Below are 24,796 nucleotides of genomic sequence, written 5' to 3'. Positions count from 1 at the left end.
TCAACATCAAGGTTTGAGGGCCTAACGCTTGAATTTGGGAATAAGTGGAAAAGTCTGAGATTCTACTTGAGGACTTCCAAGACCTGAATAAGGGACTGATTCTTGTCGAGTGAAAGCATGTTACCTCATAAGGCAGCTCTTCCCAACTCTTGTTCAATCAACATTGTCTTGACTGACTGACTATAGATAATTAAGAAATAACCAGATACATCTCCTGGAATCTTGTCTAAGAGAAGGGAAACAATTTATATAAAACTCACTGAGCTGCCAGAAGACATGCGGTGGACAAATACAGGAAATAAGGCTATTATTCTCGAAGTAGAGACCCATCTAGAAGCACCAACCATATATTGGGAATTCCCAAGACCAGGACCTTAATGCATCGATGAGAAATACTTTCCTATTGAACATGGGAGATGGATGTCAGCCATTACAATGTCATTTCTCAAATACCTATAGAGGGAACAATGGCCTGTGGAATGAGTGACCTGGGATCAAATTCATCTCAAAGTCTATGATGCCATTCTGGGCCTCAGTTTCCTCCTTTGTGAAAATGAGGAGGCTGAACTGAATGATTTCTAAAGACTTTTTTCCACCCCTAAATCTATGGTGCATGGAATTTAGCTGATCCAACTAATGCAGCCAATATAACTTTAGCTATGTGATTTTGTACAAATCAACATCTTTGAGCCTCAGTTTACGCACTAATAAAATGAATGTCTTAACCTTGAAGCCCACTCTAAAAATATGATTTAACTAAATATGAACAGAATCATAGAATCTCAGGGTTGTAAAGGACCTCAGAAACTAGACCACAGTTAAACAAAAATGTCCTCCATGATATACTAAAAATGGTTGTCTAGTCTTTCCAGTGAGAGGGTGCCCACATCTCTTGAGGAAGTCCCTTTCTCTTTGGGATGACTCAATTGTTAGGAAGTTTTTATTTTTGTTTTTACATGGACCCTAAGCTTGGCTTCTGGCCTTTATTCTACTTCTTCTTTCTTAAGCTCTATATTAACATGACAACCTTTAAGATGGGGCATTACAAAATTCTTTGTGTAAATATGTTATTCAAGATTAAAACTGTTCTAAGAATTTTGGGACACCTGGTATATGAAGACAGCAATCATGACTGACTCCTCATTTACAAAATAAAGATCTCTAGTTCCTTCAACTATTTATCATATAGCCTTGTCAAGAGACCCTTCATTATCCTGGCTGCTCCCCCCATCCAATATGTCAAAGTCCTAAAATCATGGTGCCTGGACCTGAGTACAATTCTCCAGTTGGGGTCTGACCAAGACTAGTCAATCTGTCAGTATGAATAATGGGCAGCCTGTCCTATATCCCTACTGCTAACTCACATCTTCTAGCACTTTTGTTTCCATATGGCCTTCTCATCCATTATATCATTTAATCCTGACAACACAACTGGAGGAGGCTGCAAAAGTCAGGAGAGGTATTCATAGTCCTCTGGCTCATAATGGAAACCACAGCCTCTGATGAAAACATGGGCTAAAAATAAGTGGCAAGGGATGTGAATTCATTTGTTTTTTCCTGATCTCCATATTTCAGATTAGTAATAAATGTAGGCCTTGGAGACCAGGGCATAGGACCAATGGTATGATGGCATGGAAAGAGGATGGTATGGAAATCAGAGTATATGGGTTGGAATCCCAGTTCTAAAACTCATTGCCTGTGGGCCTCCATCAAGTTTCATTATCACCCATTCCCATGCTCTGGGCCTCATTTCATAATTTGCAACAAAAGGATTAGACTTGCATGACCTCCAAAGACTCCTACAGCTCTGGATCTATCTATGATGGAGAAAAATCCAGATCTGGGCAAAGTTCAGATTTTTTAAATTTAACTGCACACTAGCCCTGGGAGGGACAAAGGACAGATGGAGAAGGCCATTCTAATCCCTTGCCATAGGTTCTAAGTTAACCTCTTCCACAATTCTGACATTCCCTATTCTGAGACCCTTCCCTTCTCTGACATTCTCTCTTTTAAGGCTTCTCCTAGTGCTGCCATTCTGGATTCCAAAGGCTTTTTGAGCTCAAACATTTCCTATTCTTGGATCTTTTCCAGCTCCACAATTCTCAATCTTCCAAAATCATTCCCATCTAGCTCTGAGTATGCAATTGCAACATGGGATTCTGATTTCCTCCAGGGGAGGGAAGGGGCTACTCTGCAGGCCAACCCCTCAGAGATTCACTGACCCATAGATTCACATTGGTCAGTCATGTCAACAGTTTTCAAAAGTCACCAAAACCTAATGGGTAAGAAAACTCAGGCCCCAGATGGCAGTAACCAGAGGCATTTCAGCAGAAACATGCATTTTATCAACTTTGGGGGGAAAAAAAAGTTGCTTTCAAAGGTCGCCTCCATCCCAAGACCTAGCTGAATCTATTTACATGAAACTCAATGGGTGTTTGCTAAAGTCATAAATCATTGCTGACATGCTGTTGTCTCCCCCATTTTTCAAGGATCGATTTTCATTGGCACCTTCAAATTACAGATAAAATTAAAAAACCATCAACTTGTTTTAATGTCATCCAGATAACTAGCAAAGGCTGGGATAGGAGGGCCAACATTCTATGGAGAAAGGGGAAAAAGTCTTGGGACATCCTCATTCATCGCCTGGCAGATGTGTGTTTGGAGGTTGATAAAGAAGACAATATAATTCATGGGTCTTACGGACCTTTAGAGTCAAAAGGGATGTTGGAAATCAACATTACTATTTCTCTTGGCCTTAGTTTCTTCATCTGGGTAATGGGTGTTGGACCAGATGGTCTTCAAGTTCCCTTCCAGGCCTACCTATTGCTGAAATGAATGGACTTTGGGGGTGTTATTGTTAGGAATGCACATGTTCTCATTCAAAACAAATTGTTTCCCTCAGGATGGGGGTTTAAGAGGACCTGAATTAATGTTCCTACTCTGTGAACTTGAGACCTAGAAGTCTTGGGCCTATTAACTTGCAGGAAATCATCTAGAATCTAGAAGCCCCAGATTCTAGGTCATTTTCCTTGCAAGGTCCCTTCCCCTCTATATTCCCCCCATTTCTATGATTAATTCATTAAAATTAATTCAGCCACCATATCAATCGCCTTCCCTTTTAGATCCATTCCACTATTTTTGGACTTTTCTGGTTGAATATCTCTCACTGGACACCATTCTTCCACATGTGTGTTCTTCCCCATTAGAATGTAAGCTTCTTGGGGGAAATATCATGTTCCTTATGCTTCTCTCATTGTTTAAATAAATAAACGTTCATTCTTTCATTCACTCAACATCCCTGGGCCTTGGATTCTCTCTCTTGTACAATAGGGGTTAAAAAAAAACAACTTCTAAGTTCCAACCCTTAAGCTATGATAGGCATAATATTATGGAAAGCACTTAAGGTCAGAATCTAAAAAGGTTTGTTTTCAAATGTCAGCTGTTGGGCAAGCTAGATCCTTTCTCTAAACCTCTGTACAAAGAGGGGATTGGACCCAAATTGAAGTGATGACACCATAAACCAAACCATTCCAGGCTCCCTTCTGCCAAACTAGAATTTGACATGGATAAATTCTAGGAGAGGTAATGACTGGATGCCATCTTTTAGTAATCAGTTAGTCAAGCATCATGGGTAGGGCAGAAGAACAATGGCCAGGAAGATTCACGTTTCAACTCTGCCACTCATTTGCTTTTCAACATTGACTAAATCACTTCCCTCTTTTAGAATCTGGATTTACTAATCAATAAAATGTTGGGATTGGATTGGATATCTCTAAGGTGATTTTTCAATTCCAAAATTCTATGATTTAACTCAGAGCCATAACTGGCATTCTCCATACCTGGAGCAAGTAAGCAGCCCCAAAGGCCGGGCAAACTTAGGTTGATTTGGGGCATACTATTTGGAGGGGGGAAGAATGATAGCAAAGTTTTATGTAGCTTTGAAAAAGAATTTATAAGTATTCTCATTTGATACTCACATTAACCCTGGGAGGAAGCTAGTTTTATTTTCCTTATTTTGATAGACAAAGAAACTGCATTTCAGGGAGGATAAATGATTTGCTTCTGAGGCAGAATTTGAATTCAGATCTTGAGACTCTAAATCAAATGTCCTGTATTTTCCATAAATCTTCCCTGGGAAAACACAAGTGTTTTAAGCTGCCGAATAGGTAAGAACATTGTCTAGCCAAATACAGGTACAACTGATTGGGTTCAAGTCTTATCATGGACATATATTTGCTGCATGACCCCCAGCAAGTCATTCCACCCTCTCTGCATACCAAATATAGCTCTAAGTTACAGATAAGGTGTTGGTATGCCCTGAAGCTCCCTACATCACTGAAATTACCCAAAATAATAGGGTTTGGGAAAGACAAGGATAAAGCTACCCTTAAGACCAGTGTAGGGGTGAAGTTATGTAGAGGAGGAGTGAAGACAGTGGAGACCATGGTACCATTTTCTAGTCACCATTCACCTCTAGGTAGTTTGTCCTTCTATAAAAGTAAAAGCTTTTAGAGGACAGGAACTGTCTTTTCTTAGGATCCCCAATGCTTAGCACAATGTGATGAGAAGATCATGACAACAGGAAGGTGATGTCATAGCCTGAGTGTGAATTGGATTTGAGTGAAGGGGTGTTATGCTAAGCCACCAGCCTCACTTTCTCCTCCCGAGTCATCTGGATCCAGGGGTCAGACATGAATCAGGATGACTGTAGATGGCCCTGGATGAAAGATAATCATGGTTAAATGACTTGCCCAAAGTCACACAGATAGCATCTGAGATGGTAGGGCCATTGCTCTACCCATGCCACCATCTAGCTACCCACAATGAAAATATTTAATATTTTTTTTTCACTCAGCAGTAATTCAGAGGAGGACAAAAGGTTCCATGAGAGAAGGCAATTAGAATGGATAGCCAGTGAAAAATTTGGAGGGTTTCTCTATAGATTGTATCCTTTCTGTTTTCCTTGACAATTTACCCAACTTCAACACCAAAGTGGAGAAGGCTACTTCAGGATGAGGCCACTGCCTCTGAGGGAGGCAGGTAGAATTGGCAGCAGAGGCATCAAGAAGGGGGGGGGAGCAATGCTATTTTCACTGTCTTAATTTCTCCTCCTTTAGATATTCATTTGCTTTGTTATGGCTCTGATTCGATGCCTTCACTCAAATTCATTGATAAAGATGCCATCTTGGCTTGGTGGCTACACCATCAGAACTGAACCTCTGGAAGATCATATCAAAAAGAAAAGACTTATTATATTTTTGATGGACATCTCAAAGTCAACCTAGCTAAATTTAGGGGTGCTAATCCCCAGAGGCTTGGTCCCCATGAGCCATTTGTCAAAACTTTAATGACGTTTCTTCACCAAGGAAGCATGGACCTAGGATACTTCTTCACCTAACTGGATTCCAAATGTAAAATGAACCAGGTGGTAAAGAGGACACAGAATTCCTCCAGAGAGAGAATAATCTCCTCTCATGACAGAGACATAATACTGTCTTTTAAGCCCAACGTAAAGTCGTGGTACGAAACCGGCACCAAAGCAAATGATACATCCAGCAGTAATTAGCGAAGATTACACAGTAATTAAAATCACGATGATTATGTGAGTGAGAATAATTTATACAATAATCTCTATGCTCACATTGCAATATGGTACACATCCAATGAAAACAGACCAGAGTGGCTTTTGGTAATAAATTCAGAGCATAGCATTGCTAATTGCTACGTGGTGACAGGCCGACCATTGAGGCTGAGCTATAAATACAGTCTATAACAGGAAACACCATCTAGTGGGAACTTCGTGGGGTTAGCCAATGGAGGAAGAAATGATGCCCCTAAGTCCCTGGAGAAGACAGAGTGAAGTATAATGGCTATAGACTCATACTGGCTCTGTGACCCTGTAAAAGTCACTTGACCTCTCAGCATCTGAAACAAAGATTGTCAGTCTCAGACGAGGTATCTCTCTGCTTTATTGCAGCAAGTTTCCACAGTGGAAATTCTCTTACAATGATGAAATTATAAGCCCAGAACCCTTCTCTCTCCATAAAATGATAAAAAAAAATGGCAAAAACTGCACCAACTCTCTGTTGGTGGTTTTATGGGTAAGGAGGTGGGGAAAATCTGCAAATTCTCTGTTTGGAAGGCAATAGGCAGTTTTCTTTTTCTCTTTTTCATTTTCCTAAGTCTCCACCATAATCTGGTTCTGACCTTCATTCTAGCCTTATTTTACATGGTTTTTTTTTTTCATTCTCTGTTCCAGCCAAACTGTATGACTAGTTATTGGACAAACAGCATACCTTCATGAGATAGCCCAGGGGATAGAGATTTGGGCCTGAAATCCCTAAGACCTGAGTTCAAATCCAGTTGTAGACATTTGCTAGCTGGGTGACCCTCAGCAAATAATTTCACCTCTGCCTATTTCAGTTGCCTCATCTGTAAAATAGGAACAAATCGGGGCGGCTAGGTGGCGTAGTGGATAAAGCACCGCCCTGGGGTCAGGTGTACCTAGGTTCAAATCCGACCTCAGACATTTAATAATTACCTAGCTGAGTGGCCTTGGGCAGCCACTTAACCCCATTTGCCTTGCAAAAACCTAAAAAAAAACAAAAACAAAAAAACAAAAAATAGGAACAAAGCAGCACTTGGCTCCCAAGATTGTTGGAGAATCAAATGAAATAATATTTGGAAAGTGCTAAGTCAATTCTCTGGGATAATGGTTAAATGCTTGTTCCCCTCTCTAGGGGCAGCCAGGTGGTGCAGTGGATAGAGCACTGGATAGAGCACTGGTCTTGGATTCAGGAGGACAAGAGTTCAAATCTGACCTCAGACACTTGACTCTTACTAGCTGTGTGACCCTGGGTAAGTCACTCAACTCTGTCTCACATCCAGGGCCATCTCTAGTAGACCTGATTCATATCTGGCCCTTGGACTCAGATGGCTCCAGAGGAGAAAATGATTTAGCACATCCAATGAAAACAGACCAGAGTGACTTTTGGTAATAAATTCAGAGTATAACATTGCTAATTGCTATGTGGTGACAGGTCGACCACTGAGGCTGGGCTATAAATACAGTCTAGTGGGGACTTCATGGGCTTAGCACAGGATCCCCCTCACTCAAATCCAATTCACAGCTTGTCATGACACCATCTGCTTGATACTGTAGTCTTCTTTGAAAATGAAGGACAAACAGGAATATTATTATTATTATTATTATTCCCCTTTCCTCCACTGCCCTCCATCAATGCATCACACAAGCCTTCCTCTATCCTTGAAATGAACTATCCTCACATCTCCAAATCTTTCTCTTCGAGACTCAACTCAGAAGCCATGTCCTTACTTCTTTTTATATTTCAATCCCTTCCAGTGACATTGACCTTTATGTTTGTCCTTCAAAGATGACCATAGTACCTGACTGTCTCCCATGAGAGGAAAGCTCTCCCTCCCCGAGTCTCAGCTAAAAATACCTCCCCTTCTATGTCTTTCCTGATATTACCTCCATTTTGTTCTGTACTTAAGACATGCATACACATATACATCCATACATATAGATATATATGCATACTACACACACGGGTCTATGTTTATATGTTTCTACATGTATATGATAGACATGTAATTTTATGTCCATGTATGTGTGTATAAACACCTAGATAGAGTATACTTAGAGACAGAAATCTTAGGACCTCCTCAATGACTGCCACTATCTTTGAACACAAAGTCTCCCAGCCTCAGTTTGCATGTACCTATCTCCCCCATTAAAATGTGAGCTCTTTGCAAGGAGCTTTTCCCCTTTCTTTGTACCACCCCCCCCAGGGTTTTACACAGTATTGCACAGTATTTGATATATAATAGGAGTTTAATAGATCTTTTTTGACCAGGTCTCATTGCCTTTGGTGGGAGGAAGAGGCACCTTCCTTTCTCCTTAGCAAGCTCTGACCTCTCTGGGAGGAAACACCTTGATTCTAGGGACTTTCCTAAAAACAAAGAAATATCTAGAAGAAGCTCTCTAACAGGCCTGTCTCCTCCCGGGGGATGTCCACTTCCAGGTAGACTGAGTCCTTCTGAGCATCTGAGTAGATTCTCATGCATGGACACGTGATGGTCCATCAGCCAATTGGATCTGAGATGAGGCTGACATGGGGTCCCAAGCTCCTGGGGCTGCTGCCAGTGGTTCTGGAAGACTCTGGGCCATGGATGGCAGCAGCCACTGCAGAAGTCATAAACACTTTCTCCCTGGGTCACTAATTAAATTTAGTGTCACCATTTCTAGAAGCTGTTGCATTTTTCAGAGGCAGCAAGGCATCTTCTTTGCCATCCATCATGAGCTTTGGTTAGACTTCTCTTGAGCTGACACTGCCTTATAAATAACACACAGATAAGGATTTTTTTTGAGTCACAAAACTCTGTATGTGTAAAGGTGTCTGTGTGCATCTGTGTATGTGTAGGGATTTGTGTGTGTGTGTGTGTGTGTGTCTGTCTCTGTCTCTGATTCTATGTCTATCCGTCTCTCTCTCTCTCTCTCCCTCTCCCTCTCCCTCTCTCTCTCTGTCTCTCATCTGTTTCTTTCTCTGATTCTATCTTACTGTCTGTCTCTCTATTTCTTTCTCAGTCTGATTCTCTGTCTGTCTCTCTCATCTTTGTCTCTTTGTCTTCATCTTTTTGTTTGTCTGTCATCTGTCTCTGTCTCTCCTCTCTTTAGGGTGTGTGTAAGTTAAGTGTGTATCTATCTGTCTATCTCTGTCCATCTCACTGACTCTATCTTTCCATCTCTTTTTCTTCCTCATCTCTTTCTCTGTCTCCATCTTTCTTGTCTCTTCTGTCTATCTCTGTCTCTCCTTTCTGTTGGATATGTGTGTGTGTGTGTGTTTATGTGTGTCTCTTTCTGTCTCTGTCTGACTGCTTCTGTCTCTGAATCTGATTTTTTGTCTCAGTCCATCTGTCTGTCTCATCTCTCTGTCGCCATCTTTTTGTCTCTCTCTGTCTCTGATTCTGTCTCTGTCAGTCCATCTATATGAGTATGTCTCTCTGTCTCTGTCTGATTCTGCCTTCTTTCTTTCTGTCATCTCTGTCCATCTGTATCTTCTCATCTCTGTCTATCTTTGTCTGTCTCTGTCTCTCTCTGTCTCTCTGTCTCTCTGTCTGTCTGTCTGTCTGTCTCTCTCTCTCTCTCACACACACACACACACACACACACACACACACACACAAAACCACATCTCTCTGTCTCTCTTTCTTACCATCTAGGACATGTTCAAGTTTCCTTGGTCATTCAGTTATCCAACAAACATTTATTAAAAGACTATTGTATGCAGTATGGTGTAGTGGGAACAGTATGTTATAGTCTGGAGAACTTGGTTCGCATTCTGGTAGCAAATCTCAGAACTAAATTATGGAACCACCAACATGTCATTTTGCCTATTGTAGGCCTTAATTTCCTTATCTATATCAAAGTGCCTCTATTCTTATTCACAGGATGGTTTTGGGGATAAATGAAATGCTGTTTTGATAGCAATATGAGAGTCTTAAAATGTCCCAAAATTGTCAGTGAAAATGATACACACAGCCCCAGCCCGTGTGTTTGGGGGAGAGGGAAGGAGGGGGGGACCTAGAGCTAGGGAAGACGAGGCTGTTATATTCAAAGAGTGCCCAGTCCAGGAGGAATAGGGTGGGGAAGACGGCAGCCAAGGACAGTAAGACAGACCTGGAGCTGAGGGGACTGGCTCTGGTGGTAACCTGGGATTTGGGCCTTGTTCTCTGCCTCAGTTTCCTCATGGGTTCCAAGCTCCCCTTAAGAATGAGCCTCCTATGTTAGTAATAGCCAGTGTTTACAAACTACTTCAAAGTTTGCCAAGAGATTTAAATATATTTTATCCTCATGTGAGCTTTTTAACTGCCATGGGAGGCCGGGACTTCTATTAAATCCATTTCACAGAGGAGTTAAGTAACCTGTGTCCCCAGAACAAGTAAGAGTCTAAGTCAAGAGTCAAAGACTGTGCCACTAGGCTATTCTAAGCTCCCTCCTAGCTCTGCCATCCCCTGTTCTAAGACCCTGCCCAACTCTGACATCCTCTATTCTAACACCACTACCATCTCTGACATCCCCTGTTCCAAGATCCCTCCCAGCCCTGACATCTCCTATTCTAAGGCTTCTCCCAATCCTGACATTCTCTGTTCTAAGGTCCCTCTAACCTGTGATATTCTCTGTGATATTAAAACCTCATTCAGTTTTTATAATCCATGTTTTAAAACCCTTCCTTTATGAGTCTAGGATCCAAGGTCCCATCTAATTCTAAAATCTATAATCTTCTGATTCCAAGATTTTTTTTATCAGTGTCTTTTTCAGCGAATACTCCTTACACAGCATATCATTAGAAGTTTCTTGACATTAATGGATAATACTCGGACAGATCCTTTGGAGTCAGTGAACAAGTCTTAGATACATAAAAGCTGATTAGAGAAAGAGCTTAAAACATTTTGGACTTAAGAAACAGACCTGTTTATCCAGTGGGAAATCAGCAGTCGTAGTATAAATATTTCAAATACATACACACATATTGAATAACCTTTGGAAAATTATCTCCCACTTCTGGATCTCAGTTTCTGCTCTATTCAGAGAGATTGATCGGACTGTAAACTCATAATAAAAACAGGAATTAGGCTAAGCAAGAGAATGATAATAACCGTGTCCCCTGGGATTAGCATTGAATACTTATGCCTTTTCCCAGTATTTTCATTTGTATCAAGACAAAGTTATTACAAAAAAGTTTAAAAATTATTTGATATACAATTAGGAAAAATAATATATACATATATATATATATATATATATATATATATAAAACTAAAAATATAAAAAAACAGAAAAATTGGGAGTTTGAAAAAGTGGGGGCCCCTGGACTCCAAGAATCACTTAACATTCTTTTTTTGTGATTCTGACTAGTTATAATTAAGAATTTTGATATTAAGCAGGGGCCACAAGAATTTCTAAGTCTAAATTATATTTAGGGAAGTTTGTATATTCCTTGGCAATTGAAGTGAAGGATATCCTTTCAGAAAGGAAGCATCGACTTTAACCAAGGCTTCAGCATCGACTTTAACCAAGGCTTCAGTGAACAGATCAAAGCTTCCCACACAGGAATAAGAAGTTGGTCTGAGGTTTTTCTTGCTGCTAAGAGTGGGTGTATTTTAATTTTGCCTTTTTAAAGAGATGGAGCTTAAATCTTTACCTTCAGGCTAAAAAAAAGAGTGGGCACTGTAATGTTTCCTCTTATAGGAGAAGAGATTAACCCACAACTTGGCCTAAGATTAAAGCTTGATGGAAGAGGCCAGGACAAGAGAGAAGTTCTATCTTGTGCCCAGTGGCCCTAACTTGGAAGTTGTCACAATGACCGAAGCACCAATGGTGTACCATCAAGTAGTGGCCATGGAAGACCAACAGGGACCCTTACTTGGCAGAGATTGTGCCCCAGATACCATTTTCCAGCAGAAAATGGTTACCATGAAAAAAATTTTAAAATCTAAAAATCTAGTGAGGAATACATCAGATAGGCACAGTGTAACATCAATCAAAAGACCTGCCAGAAGTACGATGTTAGAAGCAATTGGTACATGTTTTCTCCACATGAGTGCCCCTCAAGGCATGTGTCATGCCAAACATGTTTTCTACATATGAATCTATCCATGTTTTCCCAATCAATAAGCGTTTATTGTCTATTATATGTCACACACACCATCTTAAGACAGGAATTCAAAGACAAAAATTAAAATCATCCCTGCCTTCAACAGCTTATATTCTATAGATAAATGACAACCCTCTAAGCAAAACATATATCCAATATAAGGATGTACAAGACCTCATGCTGATTCTTCCCATAAAGAAATGGGAATTTGCTAATTTAACTTCTCCTACCTGTCTAATTAGATGCCTCTTTACTTTGAATTAATTGCAATCCCTAGTTTACTAAAGAAAGCAAGCATATGGCAGAGGGGAGTAAGGGTTACAGGTGTGCATATTTGCAGGTCTGAGTAATATCTCAAAAATGTGGTAAGCTCCTTAGATATGAGGCCTTTCTTGAAACCCCCTACATTCCTCCCAGAGCTTTCTTTGTGTCTGCCCTTTATAAACGTCCATTTCCTTTTTTTTTGGTAAGGCAATGGGGTTAAGTGACTTGCCCAAGGCCACACAACTAGGTGACTATTAAGTGTCTAAGGTCAGATTTGAACTCAGGTCCTCAAGACTCCAGGGTCAATGCTCTATCCACTGCGCCACCTAGCTGCCCCTACTTTTCTTTTGTATATGTTCATTTCCCCATTGTATTTGTCCTTTCTCTGTGTCTGTGTCCATTTCCTCTTCTCTTGTACATGTCTGTTTCCATATCATCTCTGTCCTTTCCCATTGTGTTTGACCACTTCCACCCTGTATCTGTCTCTCTTCTTTATACATGCTCAGTCCTTTCCTTTGAATATGTCCACAGCTCTGCACCTCACCTCTGTGGTTAGCACATCAGCTCCTTGAGGGACAGACTATTTCAGAGCACTGAGCCTGGTCCCTAATAAACTATAGAAATAAAATAAATCATCAGGAATACTTGTTGGTTGACTCCACTGATTGATTTGGGATGTTATGGGTAGTGAACCCAGTTGCTACCATCTGCAAAATGGGGGTAAGGATTGGTCCCTTGCCCTACACTCAAGGTCCAGTGTCAGGATCCAAAGAAGCAAGGTATGAGAATGGGACTTGAAAAGGATCACCTGTTGGCCCTAAATTGTCTGTCATCAGGGACAGCATGATCAATAATGATCCCATCTCCACTCCTCTCATCGCCATAATCCTAATTCCTTCAATTTCTTTTTCTTCTCTAATTGCTGAAGCCAACATTTCTAATACAATATTGAATAGAAGTAGTGATAATGGGCACCCTTGTTCATTCCTGATCTTATTGGTAATGCCTCTAACCTCTCCCCATTGCATATAATGCTTGTTGATGGTTTCATGTAGATACTGCTAATTATTCTGAGGAACAATCCATTTATTCCTACACTCTCTAGTGTTTTTAGTAGGAATGAGTGCTGTATTTTGTCAAAAGCTTTGTCAGCATCTATGAATACGATCCTATGATTTCTGATAGTTTTGTTATTGATATAATTAATTATACTAATTAGGTTTCCTAATATATATATATATATATATATATATATATATACATATATATGTATATACACACACTAAGTTTTCCTAATATTCTCATCACTGTAATCATGGCAACCCAGGAACACATGTGGATGCCTGGGTTTGCAATGGAGGCTAGTTTCCAGAAAACCAAGTTCTTTCCTCAAATAGGCTTTCTCTCATGTGTAATTAAAAGTAATAATCAGTTGATCTTGTTTTAATTAACTCACCAGCTTTGCTTTGTTGTCTTGATTTCCTTTTGATATTTTTGCTCCTTTCACATATCAGTCTTGGGTCACTTACCAACAATCAGCAGCCCATTTAAGGCCCCAAAAGTTAATATCCTCCTCCTTCCAGCTGCCTTTTTTACTTTATAAACTTCACCTTAGATCAAGAGCCTTTGAAGTTAGCAAGGAAAATGAATGTTCATTTCTGGGGTCACCCATTAGCCAGGCTGTCTTCTCTCTACTTTATCCTCCTGGCCTTTTGTTATGATGAAAGTCCAGTGCATTTCATCTTAATTATGCATCTGTTTAATCCATAATTTCTGATTTATTGCCATTCACTTATAATTACAATTGGGCCACCCTCATGACAGAAAACCAAATGAGTTCAGAGAAATGAAGATAAAGTCAGACAGGATGCATGTCCACAGAAGGGATGTCACTCTTTGCCTTGATAAAGGATTTTAAAGCCAATTTATGGGTTGGGCGAGATCCCCTTAGCAAATTCAAAAGCCTGCAGAATCCCAAACTGATTCTTTACTGGATTTGAAGTCATTTCACTCTGCCACAAAAAAGACTGGAAACAGTGACAATTATATTCACAGAATTGGAGGTGAAAGAAACCACAGAAGTCAACTCATGCAATCTATAGACAAAAAAGAATCCTCTCCTCTCTGTATATATAGGGTCACTGATCTGAAGTTAGATATCACCTTGGAGACTACTGAGTCTAACCCCCTCGTATTGAAGATAAACAAAAGAGATCCCAAAGAGGGAGTTGCCCAAGGTCAAGATCATAAGAGGCAGAACTGGAAGTGGGACCGGAATCCTCTGATTTGAACCTAATACTCTTTGCCCTGTACCATACTACCTCCTTCTTACAAGGTATCTCAGTGATGAAATGGACCTAGAGTCAAGAAGACCTGAGTTCCAAACCTACCTCTGACACTTAATGGCTGGGTGACTCTGGGGAAGGAATTTAACCTCTGTTTGCCTCAGGTTCATCATTTGCAAAGTGAGGATAATCATATCACTTGTGTCCCAGGGTTGTTATGAAGAACAAATAAAACGTAATTTTGTAAATCTTAAAGCAATATTTGATTAACAATATGATCATGGGGCAGCTAAGTGGCGCAGTGGATAGAGTACCAGCCCTGGAGTCAAGAGGACCTGAGTTCAAATGTGACCTCAGACACTTAATAATGACCTAGCTGTGTGGCCTTGGGCAAGTCACTTAACCCCATTGCCTTGCCAAAAAAAAAACCCAACAAAAAAACAATGTGATCATATAGCCTTTAGCCGGCAAACTCAAGAGAAGTAACACCCATAGTATCTCTGCCAATAATTCTCCTATAATACTCAAGAAAACATACACACACACACACACACACACACACACACACACACACCCCCTAAGTTAGATAACATATTTATTATGCAAATGAGGAAACTGAGGTATGGAGAAAAAATGGTCTTATTATTGATAATTGACAGATACTTGAAAGCCATTATCACAGTCCTAAGTTTTTGTTTAAAAGTCATAGAATCATAGAGTAGGAAAAGTTTCTGGGAGTCAAGTCTAAATCTCTATTTTGCAAATGAGAAAACGGAGTTAAGTGACTTACCTCGGGAAGGTAAGAAAGGAGAGAGGAAGGAAGGAAGGAAAATAAAGAAGGAAGGATCAAAGAGAAGAAGGGATGGAGGGAGGGATAATAATAACACCTTCCTCCCTGCAAAAGATCAAGTCACTTTAGTACATATCAGTCATATTAAAAATAGATTTTATATATATATATATATATATATGTTGCATGTTTTATACATCATAAAATATATTCGCACCTTCAATATATATGGGATAACTAACACCAGAGGGAGAGGTAGGGAGCCCTGGCACTATCATTTTCTAGGTGAACCTAAGTCATTGTCTCTCCCAAACTCCATTTTTTCATCAGTAAAATGTGGTTGTTGGATTAAAATGATTCCTCCAGAGTCTACCAATTGTAAGAGCTGAAGAGGCTCTAATCTCTGAATATGAAATCATCCTCTCAGTCACATTACTTTCAAGCCCAGGGCTTGATGAAGAGGGAGCACCCCAAAGTAGCAGAAAATCCCATGGAGCCCCTTGAATGCTTCCTAGATTGCCCGTGACCAGGCTCAAGAGCATCCAGCATTTAGGGCTCCTCTCCCCTGAAGGGTTGCCACTTAGAGCCAGACGGAGCCTTTGAAGAGCAGATCACTCCCCATCTTCTCAGATGCCAACTTGCCATTCATGTTATGTTTGGCCAAGGTGAATGGGAGCAGGGGACTGTAAAGCACAGGCGGTAGCAGTCAGCCCTGTGGGGTGGTTACAGAAAATATCCATTCTGACTGCGGGGTTTGGGAAGGAACGGAGGGATGCCTACCAGTGGCAGAGTGTGAGGCATCTCAGGGGGTTAATAAGTGTTCCTGGCATGGAGCTATGGAAGTAGAAGCAGGAGGAAGATAAGGTTGAAGAGGACAGAGAGGAGGAGGGAAAGGAGGGGAGGAGGAGGAGGAGAGGAAAAGGGGGAAGGGAAGGAGGAAGAGGGAGGAAGGAGGAGGAGAAAACAGACAAAAAGAATGATAGTGAGAAGGGGAAGAGGGAGAAGGGAGGAGTAAGGGGAGAAGAGGAAAGGATGGAGAAGAATAGAAAGAAAAGAAGGGGAGGAGGAGGAGAGGAAGCAAGGAGGAGAAAACAAGGAAGAAGACAATGATATTTGGAAGGGGAGGAGGGGAAAGAAAGGAGGAAGAGGAGAAGAAAGAGAGCAGGACAAGAGAATGAAGAGGGGGAAAAAAGGGAAGGAGTAGGAAGAGAGAGAAAGGGAAAAGGAAGAGGGAATGAGGAAGGGGGGAGGTGTAAGGGGGAAGGAGAAGAATGAAGGTAGGAGGAAAACTTTGCCCCCTCCATGTGAGGAAAAGGAAAAGGGGGAATAAATGGGAAAGAAGGGGGAAGAGGTGAGAAAAGGAAAGAGGAGGAAAGCAGGGAAGAAGAAGGGGTGAAAGAGGAGGAGGAGGAGGAGGAGGAGGAAAAAAATGAGAAATAGCAAAAACAGCCTCATATCAAGTATAAATCTGAGAACGAAAGTAAAGTGTGTTTAAGTTATTCTGAATCCATTCAGGGTTCTAAAGTCCTCCTCCTCTGGAGTAGGAACAAACTGGAATATTATTGGATTAAAACTGTTCTCATTTCATAGACTCTTGGAGAGCTTAAGGGACTTGCCTATAGTCACATTGTGAGATAAGAGAGTGAAACTTGGCCAGGCAAGGGGAAAAATTAAGGAGGATCAGAGATTTTGAGTTCAACCCCTCCCTCTGATACTTGTGACTTGACTGACTTCAGGCAAGTCACTTTAATTTTCTGGGACTCCTCATATTCACAATGGCATAGGAGTGTCACCAGAATCCTGCCGGGTCAATGCTGCTTACATTCTTCTCATTTTATAAATAAGGAAACTGAGGCAGATAGCAGTAACTTGACTTGTGTTTGAGGCCATATTTGGACTTGGGTCTTCCTGACTCCGCACCCAGCATGTAATAGCAACATTTGACAATTATAAACCACCTTCATATACACAAAGCATTTTATACTCTTTTCGTTTGACTGTCACAATAACCCTGTGAGCCAAGTGATGGAGGCATTATTATCTTTAATTGACAGATGAAGAAACTGAGTCTCAGATGTTGAGTGTCTGAGGAAGCATTAGAAGCCAGGTCGTTCTCAGCCCAGTAACTCTCTCCCCCACATAACTTCAACCCACAGGTTGCATCCATCAGCCTGGTCACTTCTCGGGACAGTTACTTATCCAAGTTACCAATATAGTCTTTCCCGTACACACTCAATGTTGCCTCCTTATCTCTCTTCTCCTCTTCCACCTTCACCTCATGCTCCTCCTTCTCTCCTCTTCCCCTCTTCTTCCTCCTCACCTTCATCTCTTCCCCTCTTCTTTCCCCTCTCTTCCCTTTCTCCTCTCCTCACCCTTCCACCCAGCCTAGTACCCCTGCTTTAATTTCTCCCCAAATGTCTTCAAGAACAAGCCAAGAGGGTCACCCAAAAGGAGACAGCCATCTGTTTTCATGAGCAAAGTGCAAAATCCTGCAGATGACAGCAAAGTCCATCTGGGAAATATCTTTGAGGCTGCTGTTAGAAAGATGAAAACTTCATTGTGAGAAAGGAGCTTGGATCTACCTGGTCATCAGAAGGTCTGGGGTTGAATTCCCACTTTGGGCCTTATACCAGCCCTTTCCATTCTCCAGAGGTCAGTGTCCTCCCCTCCAAGTGAGGTGGCCTCCACATAGAACATTCTAGGCCCTCTAAGACTGATCACTAAGGTCATAACGGTACAGGGTGCAGCCACATGTTGAATCAGTCCGTTTAGTTAATATATAAGTAAGTAGATGAAGTTGGTCAGGTTTCTGGGTCATTATTGTGGTAAACTGATTAAATTTTCTCCTCCTAGTTGTCACAAAAAAAGACCTGGGACTACACACAATCTTTAGTGGAAGGAGGGAAGGAATTGTGGGATTGTGTCATGGCTCTGCTAATGACCCATTACTTTCATCCCTCTGATCCTCAGTTTCCAATTTTGTGAAATGGGCAGCCGAACTCTGCAATCTACTACTTTGTGTGCCTGTAGGCCAGTCATAGAATTTTCCTAAGGTTTAGTTGTTCTGTCCAGAAAAGAAGGGAACTTGAGCCAGGTGTGGGGAGGCACATGACCATAAAACTGGCTATCAGGGAAGTTGAGGAGGACAGATCTTTTGAGCTCAGGAATTGTGGGTTGTGCCCATTGAATGCCCACACCAAATCCAGTTTTTGTATGGCAGGTCCCAGGGAGCAGTAGGCTACCAGGCACCACAAGGAGGGTCAAATGAGCCCAGTTTCTGAATCAAACTAATTAGTAGCTCCTACCTTTTGAGCCTGGATGAGATAGAAAGGCTATTTTTAAGGGAGATTAGATTAGATTAGATGACTTCTAAAAACCCATTCCAACACTGACTCTGAGAGACTCCATTACATTGTTGCCTCTGTCTGGGCCTCCATTACCTCATCTGTAAAATGGGTATAATAATATTTAGTCTGTCTCTCCCTCAGAGAGGGAGGGAGATGTTATGAAAGTAAATGCTCTATGAACTGGGGGGCAAGGGGGATATCAGTCAATCACTCAACCCTTCTATTACCGATTATATTATATTTCTTACTATATTCCCAAGTAAAGTGTTACATATTCAGAATACATAGAAAGCCAGAAACATAGGCCTTGCCTCCAAGGAGTTTCCATTCTAATGGCAGAAGACAAAAGTGAAGCTAACTTAGCAAATTCTGAGGTTTATACAGAGCAGATGGAAGGTAAACTGAGAAAGGAAGCTGGAATGACAGAAACCAGGGATGCCAGAAGGGAAAGGTCAGATAAATGGGGGAGTTATCATTTTTATGAAAATTATGATTTTATGATTATATTATAGATAATGTTTCATAAGATACTTATTACAACATTTATTACATTATAATGTTTTATAATTATGCTATGCCTCCCAGTATATTTATACTGGCATTGCATAGGACTAAGATTACCCAAGTTTTTCCCCTCACATCAGTGGTCCCATGACCACCATTGATGGTCTCTTACCTCTGATCCAGAATCTCATTTCCACAGGCTAGTTGCTTCAATGGACTTCTACTGCTGGACCTGGACAGGGGTGGGATTGGGGATGAACTCAACCAGGATCTGACGCTTTCCACTGGCTGAGAGCTGATGGAAGAGTCCAGAAGGGACTGGTTATCTCTGGAATGAGAAGTAAGAATTAGCTATCCCTGCCCAAAGGTAAAGCACAAAGTTTCTATGCCATCCATACTGGCCCATCCATAATGACCCCAGCCTTCCTCAACCCTTTCTGTTCTGCCTCACTCAGGTGTAATATCTACTCCCTGAATGATTTAGGGGAAGATTTCTATGGACTTTTATTTGTTTACTTTTTTCATCTATAAAATAAAGGGGTTGAAAAACATTATTTCTAAGATGTCTTCCAGCTCAAATGTTTTCTGTGACAAAGTTGATGGAATTGAGAAATGACAGCAGTCATCTGATCACAGAATTAGAAAACCACAGATTAACCAGATTTGAGAGATAGAAGGAAACTCATGTAGCCATGTAGCCCAACACATACACATTCAATTCACTCATTTTATAACTGTTCAAACAACTGGATTCTGTTGCCTCCACCTCTTAGCTTTATTGGCTTGATTTAAGATTCAACTCAGACTCAACTCAGATAATTTGAGACTCAACTGCAGAAAGCCTTTTCTAGACTGCTAGCTGAAAATGCTTTCCCCCCTCTTATCTTCCATAGCCTGCCTATCTATCTATCTATCTATCTATCTATCTATCTATCTATCTATCTATCTATCTATCTGTCTGTCTGTCTGTCTGTCTGTCTTTCTGTATCTATTGATTCATCATAAATTATCCCTTCCACCCATTCACCCATTCATCCATCTGTCTACCTACCATCTATCTATTAATCAATTCATCCATCGGTCTATTAACCCATCCACTAATCTATCCACCAATCCCATCCATCCATCCATCCATCTGTGTGTCTATCTGTCTTTGTATATAACATGTGTACATGCACATATGTTTGTATGTGTGTGCATGTTTTATATGTTTATATATTCAGCACCCAAGTGCTAAGGAAGGATTGGTTGGGGGAGGGGACGAGACCTTAGAGCAGAGAATGTCATAGATGGAGGGGAAATGAGAGCACAGAATGTCACAGACTCTTCATACATGGTGTTCCATAACTCATCTCCCTAACTGCTGTATGCCCAAAATGTATTTTTCTGCTCTCTTCTGTCTCTCAAATCTTTTTTTATTATCTTCAAGATTCTCTAGGCAAGCCCCATCAGATGCTTCATGAAATCAAGTGAAAATAACAGGCATTTATGCTGTGTCTATATGCTAGAGGTACTGGCCAAGGGCTAGGAATATATAGAAAAACCAAAGATAGTTCCTGCCCTCAAGAAGCTCTCCATCTAACGGGGCAGAAAATAAGCAAACAAGTTAAGTGTCCTGGGAAAATTAGAGACAATCACTGGAAGAAGGCACTAACATTAAGGGGGATCAGGTACAGTTTCTTGTTGAAGCAGGATTTTAGTTGGGTTGTGAAGAAAGACATTAAAACTGCCCAGAATTGTGAGATAGTCTTAAGTAAGGAAGAGAAAGGAGCCTGGTAATAGTTGATCTCAGTACATGGCAGGGCAGTACGGAGGATGTAATAAGGTGCCAGAATACTAGGCACAATAGGACAAGGCCAGGTCGTAATTTACAGTCAAGTAAGGAAATTTTTATTTGATTCTTGAGGTAACAGGGAGCTATGAGAGTTTATTGATGAGAGGTTGGCAGGGAGGGAGGAGTGGGGATGACATGGTCAATCTTGTGCTTTATGGCTGCCCTAGCAATTTGATAACTGAATGAAGAAGGATGGACTAGAATGAGGAAAGACCTGGAGCAGGAAAATCCCGTAACATCTACCACAGTAGTCTGAGTGAGGGGTAATGAGGGTCGTCATCCTCGAGGAAGGGGGCAGTGTCAGGGGTGAGAAAAAGGGTTAAGTGAGAGATGCTGGGAAGGTAGAATTGACAGGAATTGGTTTTAGGTTGGATGTTAGGGGTGAGAGAGGGAGGAGGACTTTCTCAACTCCTCAAACAGCCAGAGCCTTCCCTCTCCAAACTATTTTGCATTCATCGTGTTTGTCTGCATTTTGTACATGTTCATTTGTGTGTTGTCTGCCCCAAGAGAATATGTCAATGAAACACTAGACATTTGTGAAGCAGCTACTATACTACAAAAGTTCCTTCAAGGCATGTTTTATTTTTGTCTCTGTAACCCCAAAATTGAGCCCAGGGCCTGCTGTTACATAGTAGCCTCTTAATAAATGGTGTTTAATTTGGTTGTTTTAGTCTCAATACAAATGGCTCTCCAGATGTGTATCCCTCTGTTCAAGAACCACCAGCACCACCACTTTTTCTCTTGGACTGCAGTCCTCCAGCATCCATCTATTGGACATTTCCCAAGGCATCACAAATTCAAGATATCCAAAACAGATCCCATTATCCTTCCTCCCAAGCCTATTCATCTTCTAAATTTCCCTACTACTGTCAAGGATTCCACTATTACCCAACCTCATTGACATCTTCAACTCTGATCTCTCATTCACTCCTCATAGCCAGCAAGTTACCATTTCTATCTTCCCTGGATAAAGTCCTCTCCAATTTCTCTGTCTTTCTCTGTCTCTGTCTCTCTCTGTCTCTATCTCTCTGTCTGTCTCTGTCTCTGTCTGTCACACACACACAGACACCCTAGTTCAGGCTCTTTTCCCCTCCTTTCCGGACTGTTCTAATATCCTCTTTTATGGTCTCTCTGCCTCCAGTCTCTCCTGACTCCAATTCATTCTCCATACAACTGCCGAAGACATTATCCTGAAGCAAAGATCTGATCATATTATTGCCCCACTCAATAACCTCCCATGGCTCCCTATTGCCTATGGAAATTTCTGATTTTCTGCTTACCTCAGCTCAAACCCTTCTACAGGAAGTTTTTCTCAGCCCTTTCCCTTACTGCCACTGGTTAAGACACCCCTTCTCTGAACTACATCCTTTCATTTTGCTTGTTTTCTGTAGCTATTCATAAATAGAGGGATTATCTTCCTCATTAGAATATAAATTACAAACTCCATTTCACTCATGTGAAATGCAAGTGTCTTTATATCACCAATACTTAAATAGTGACTACTTAATAATTGCACATAGTGGACACTAAGTAATTGCTTTTTGATTGGCTGATTGATTAAATGATTCATTGACAGAGGATGAATTAATTCATTACTTAGCATCAGTTTTATCATCTATAAAATGTCAGTAATGATACTTCCAAGTAAGATACTACATTTAAAGTGTTTTGTAATTATTATTATTGCCATTTTAATGTTTTTTGTTTCTTGCTTTTATTTGTTCATTGCTCCAGACCTGTCATTTCCTCAGGGAGGGAGAGCTCTCAATAGGGACACTCTTTCCATTGAGATAGACTGGCAACTCCTCTGTAACATATAGGCTTTGAGACTGAGTACCAGCTTGAATGGTTTACTCAGAATCACACAACCAATATGTGTCAGCAGTATTTGAACTCAGGTCTTCCTGATCCCAAGGCCAACAAGACCATCCCATTCATCCCCTTTTTACAGATGAGGATACTGATCCAGTGACTTTTCCAAATACCATTAGCTTTCTAGTCCCTGTAATATCAGAGCTGGGAGAGATTTCAAGGTCAGACCTCTACCCATAGGGCTGTGCTGCATTTTCTGAACTATTTTCATTATAGAGGTATAGTCCTTCATTTTTATGTCCTCTTTTCTTTTTTTAGTTTTTGCAATGCAGTGGGGTTAAGTGACTTGCTGAAGGTCACACAACTGGCTAATTATCAAGTGTCTGAGGTAGGATTTGAACTCAAATCTGAGTTCAAAACTGGCACTGATTACAAGGCCAGTGCTCTATCCACTGTGCCACCTAGCTGCCCCTAGTCTTTAATTTTTTTCATTGTTTTCATTGTTTTTTGGGGTTTTTTTGCAAGGCAATGGGGTTAAGTGGCTTGCCCAAGGCCACACAGCTAGGTAGTTATTAAGATTTGAACTCAGGTCCTCCTGACTTCAGGGCCAGTGCTCTATCCACTGCACTACCTAGCTTCCCCCCCCCACTCCAGTCCTTCATTTTTAAAGAAGACTGACATCAAGGAGGTAATGCCCATGACAAGCGCATGAACTGAACTTTGAGTGAAGAGGTACTGTGGTAAGTCACCAGCCTCACTTTCTCCTCCAAAGCCCGATATGAATCAGGATGACTGGAGATGGCCCTGGATGTGACACAATCAGGATTAAGTGACTTGCTCAAGTCATACATGTAGTAGGTGGCAAGTATCTGAAGCTAGATTCAAACTCATGTCCTTCTGAATCCAAGGCCAATGATCTATCTGCTGCACCACCTAGTTTGTCCTACCATTATACAGCATGAACCTTGTAAACACCTTATTTTTCACTTCCTCTCCAATCTCCAATTCCAGAGCAAGGGACTACCAGTTGCTTATTAAAGGAACTTGTTATCAGTTTGTCAAAGCCTTGATGGAGTTATCCAACCTTATCTAGTGATCCCTTTCAGAGTGACATCTAACACTTTAACAAAGACATAGCTCAAAAGACCCATTTAGGGAAGAGCCCAGGTAGCCTTTCTAAATGGATATCGACATTTGCTCAGCTAATATGCTCCCTGAACACTATGGATTAGTCCCACATATCTCATGGTAAAGTGCTCAGGCAACCTTGAGGCCATTTCACTTACATCTCTCTTCCAGCTCCGGTAGGAGAGGATTCCAACGTTGTCCGGACACTAGGAAAAAGGAGCAAAAATTCACTTGGGCCACAAGCCCTCAGTTCTAAACCATTCCCTTCCCAATCCAACATCTGGGAAGGCAGATGCAGTCTCTTGGGATGTCCCCAAATGAATATGAAATGAGGCGGGCATGAAGCATGATGTCTTACCAATAGAGTGGTGAAGACTAAAATAGAGCCTTTGGCTACAACAAATGAGGTACCAGTGATAAATCACCCAAGGGGCACTGGAGCAAGAGGCAAAAGGGAGAACAAAGTCCCGTTCTGCTTTTGTTTACTAGCTGTAGTACTCTGGCTAAGTCTCTTCATCACTTGGGACCTCACTTTCCTCATCTGAAGTGGACACTATATGAGGTACCTTCTGGTTCTGATTATATAAACCCCTAGACACTAAAGGGGGATGTTTTTGCTCTTCAGCCATTGCTATAACTGCTCCTAAAAGAATAGTAAAAAATACAGATCAAAATAAAAGCCTTAGAATAAAGAATGTCAGAGATGAGAAAGGTCTTAGAAGAGGGGATGTCACAGCTAAGCAGGGCCTTAGTACAAGGCATGTTAGAGCTGGGAACACAATCTGACTTCTGATTTCCCACTATTTCCACAGCTTTCTGGCCATCCTGTTAGAAGGATGAATTCAATGTTGGGATGAAATGATTTCTACCTTTTTTTCCCTTCTTGGATTCCTATCACCATGTCAGAAGCATAATTACCTTCAAAGACATGGCCTCCTTGGGGGTTCTAGTTGGAAGAGACTTGAGAGAGTCTATAGAGTGGCTTTGCCAGAGACCTTATTTAGTGATAAAACTGGGGCTAAAAATATGAGTCTCCCACCTTTCAGGTCATTATTTACTTTTCCCACTATACCACACTGCCAATCTTAAGAGTCATAGTTAAGAATTCTTACGCTTCTGGAAAATTAATTGTGACACTGGTTGAAGAGAAGTAT

General features: G+C 41.1%; 1 protein-coding gene across 1 annotated transcript in view; it reads right to left on the bottom strand.

Moving 5' to 3' along the window:
* The window catches only part of MYO18B (myosin XVIIIB), a 362,548-nt gene that overhangs the window by 24,763 nt on the left and 312,989 nt on the right, over positions 1-24,796 (bottom strand). Inside the window, 2 exon segments of the mRNA XM_074206167.1 lie at positions 19,041-19,196; positions 23,801-23,848. Of these exon segments, the coding sequence (XP_074062268.1) occupies positions 19,041-19,196; positions 23,801-23,848 (204 nt within the window).

Source organism: Macrotis lagotis, chromosome X (genome assembly GCF_037893015.1).
Source record: "Macrotis lagotis isolate mMagLag1 chromosome X, bilby.v1.9.chrom.fasta, whole genome shotgun sequence".
Taxonomy (NCBI): Eukaryota; Metazoa; Chordata; class Mammalia; order Peramelemorphia; family Peramelidae; genus Macrotis; species Macrotis lagotis.
The sequence above is the reverse complement of the archived record's forward strand: the minus strand, read 5'-3'. Positions and strand labels throughout refer to the sequence as shown.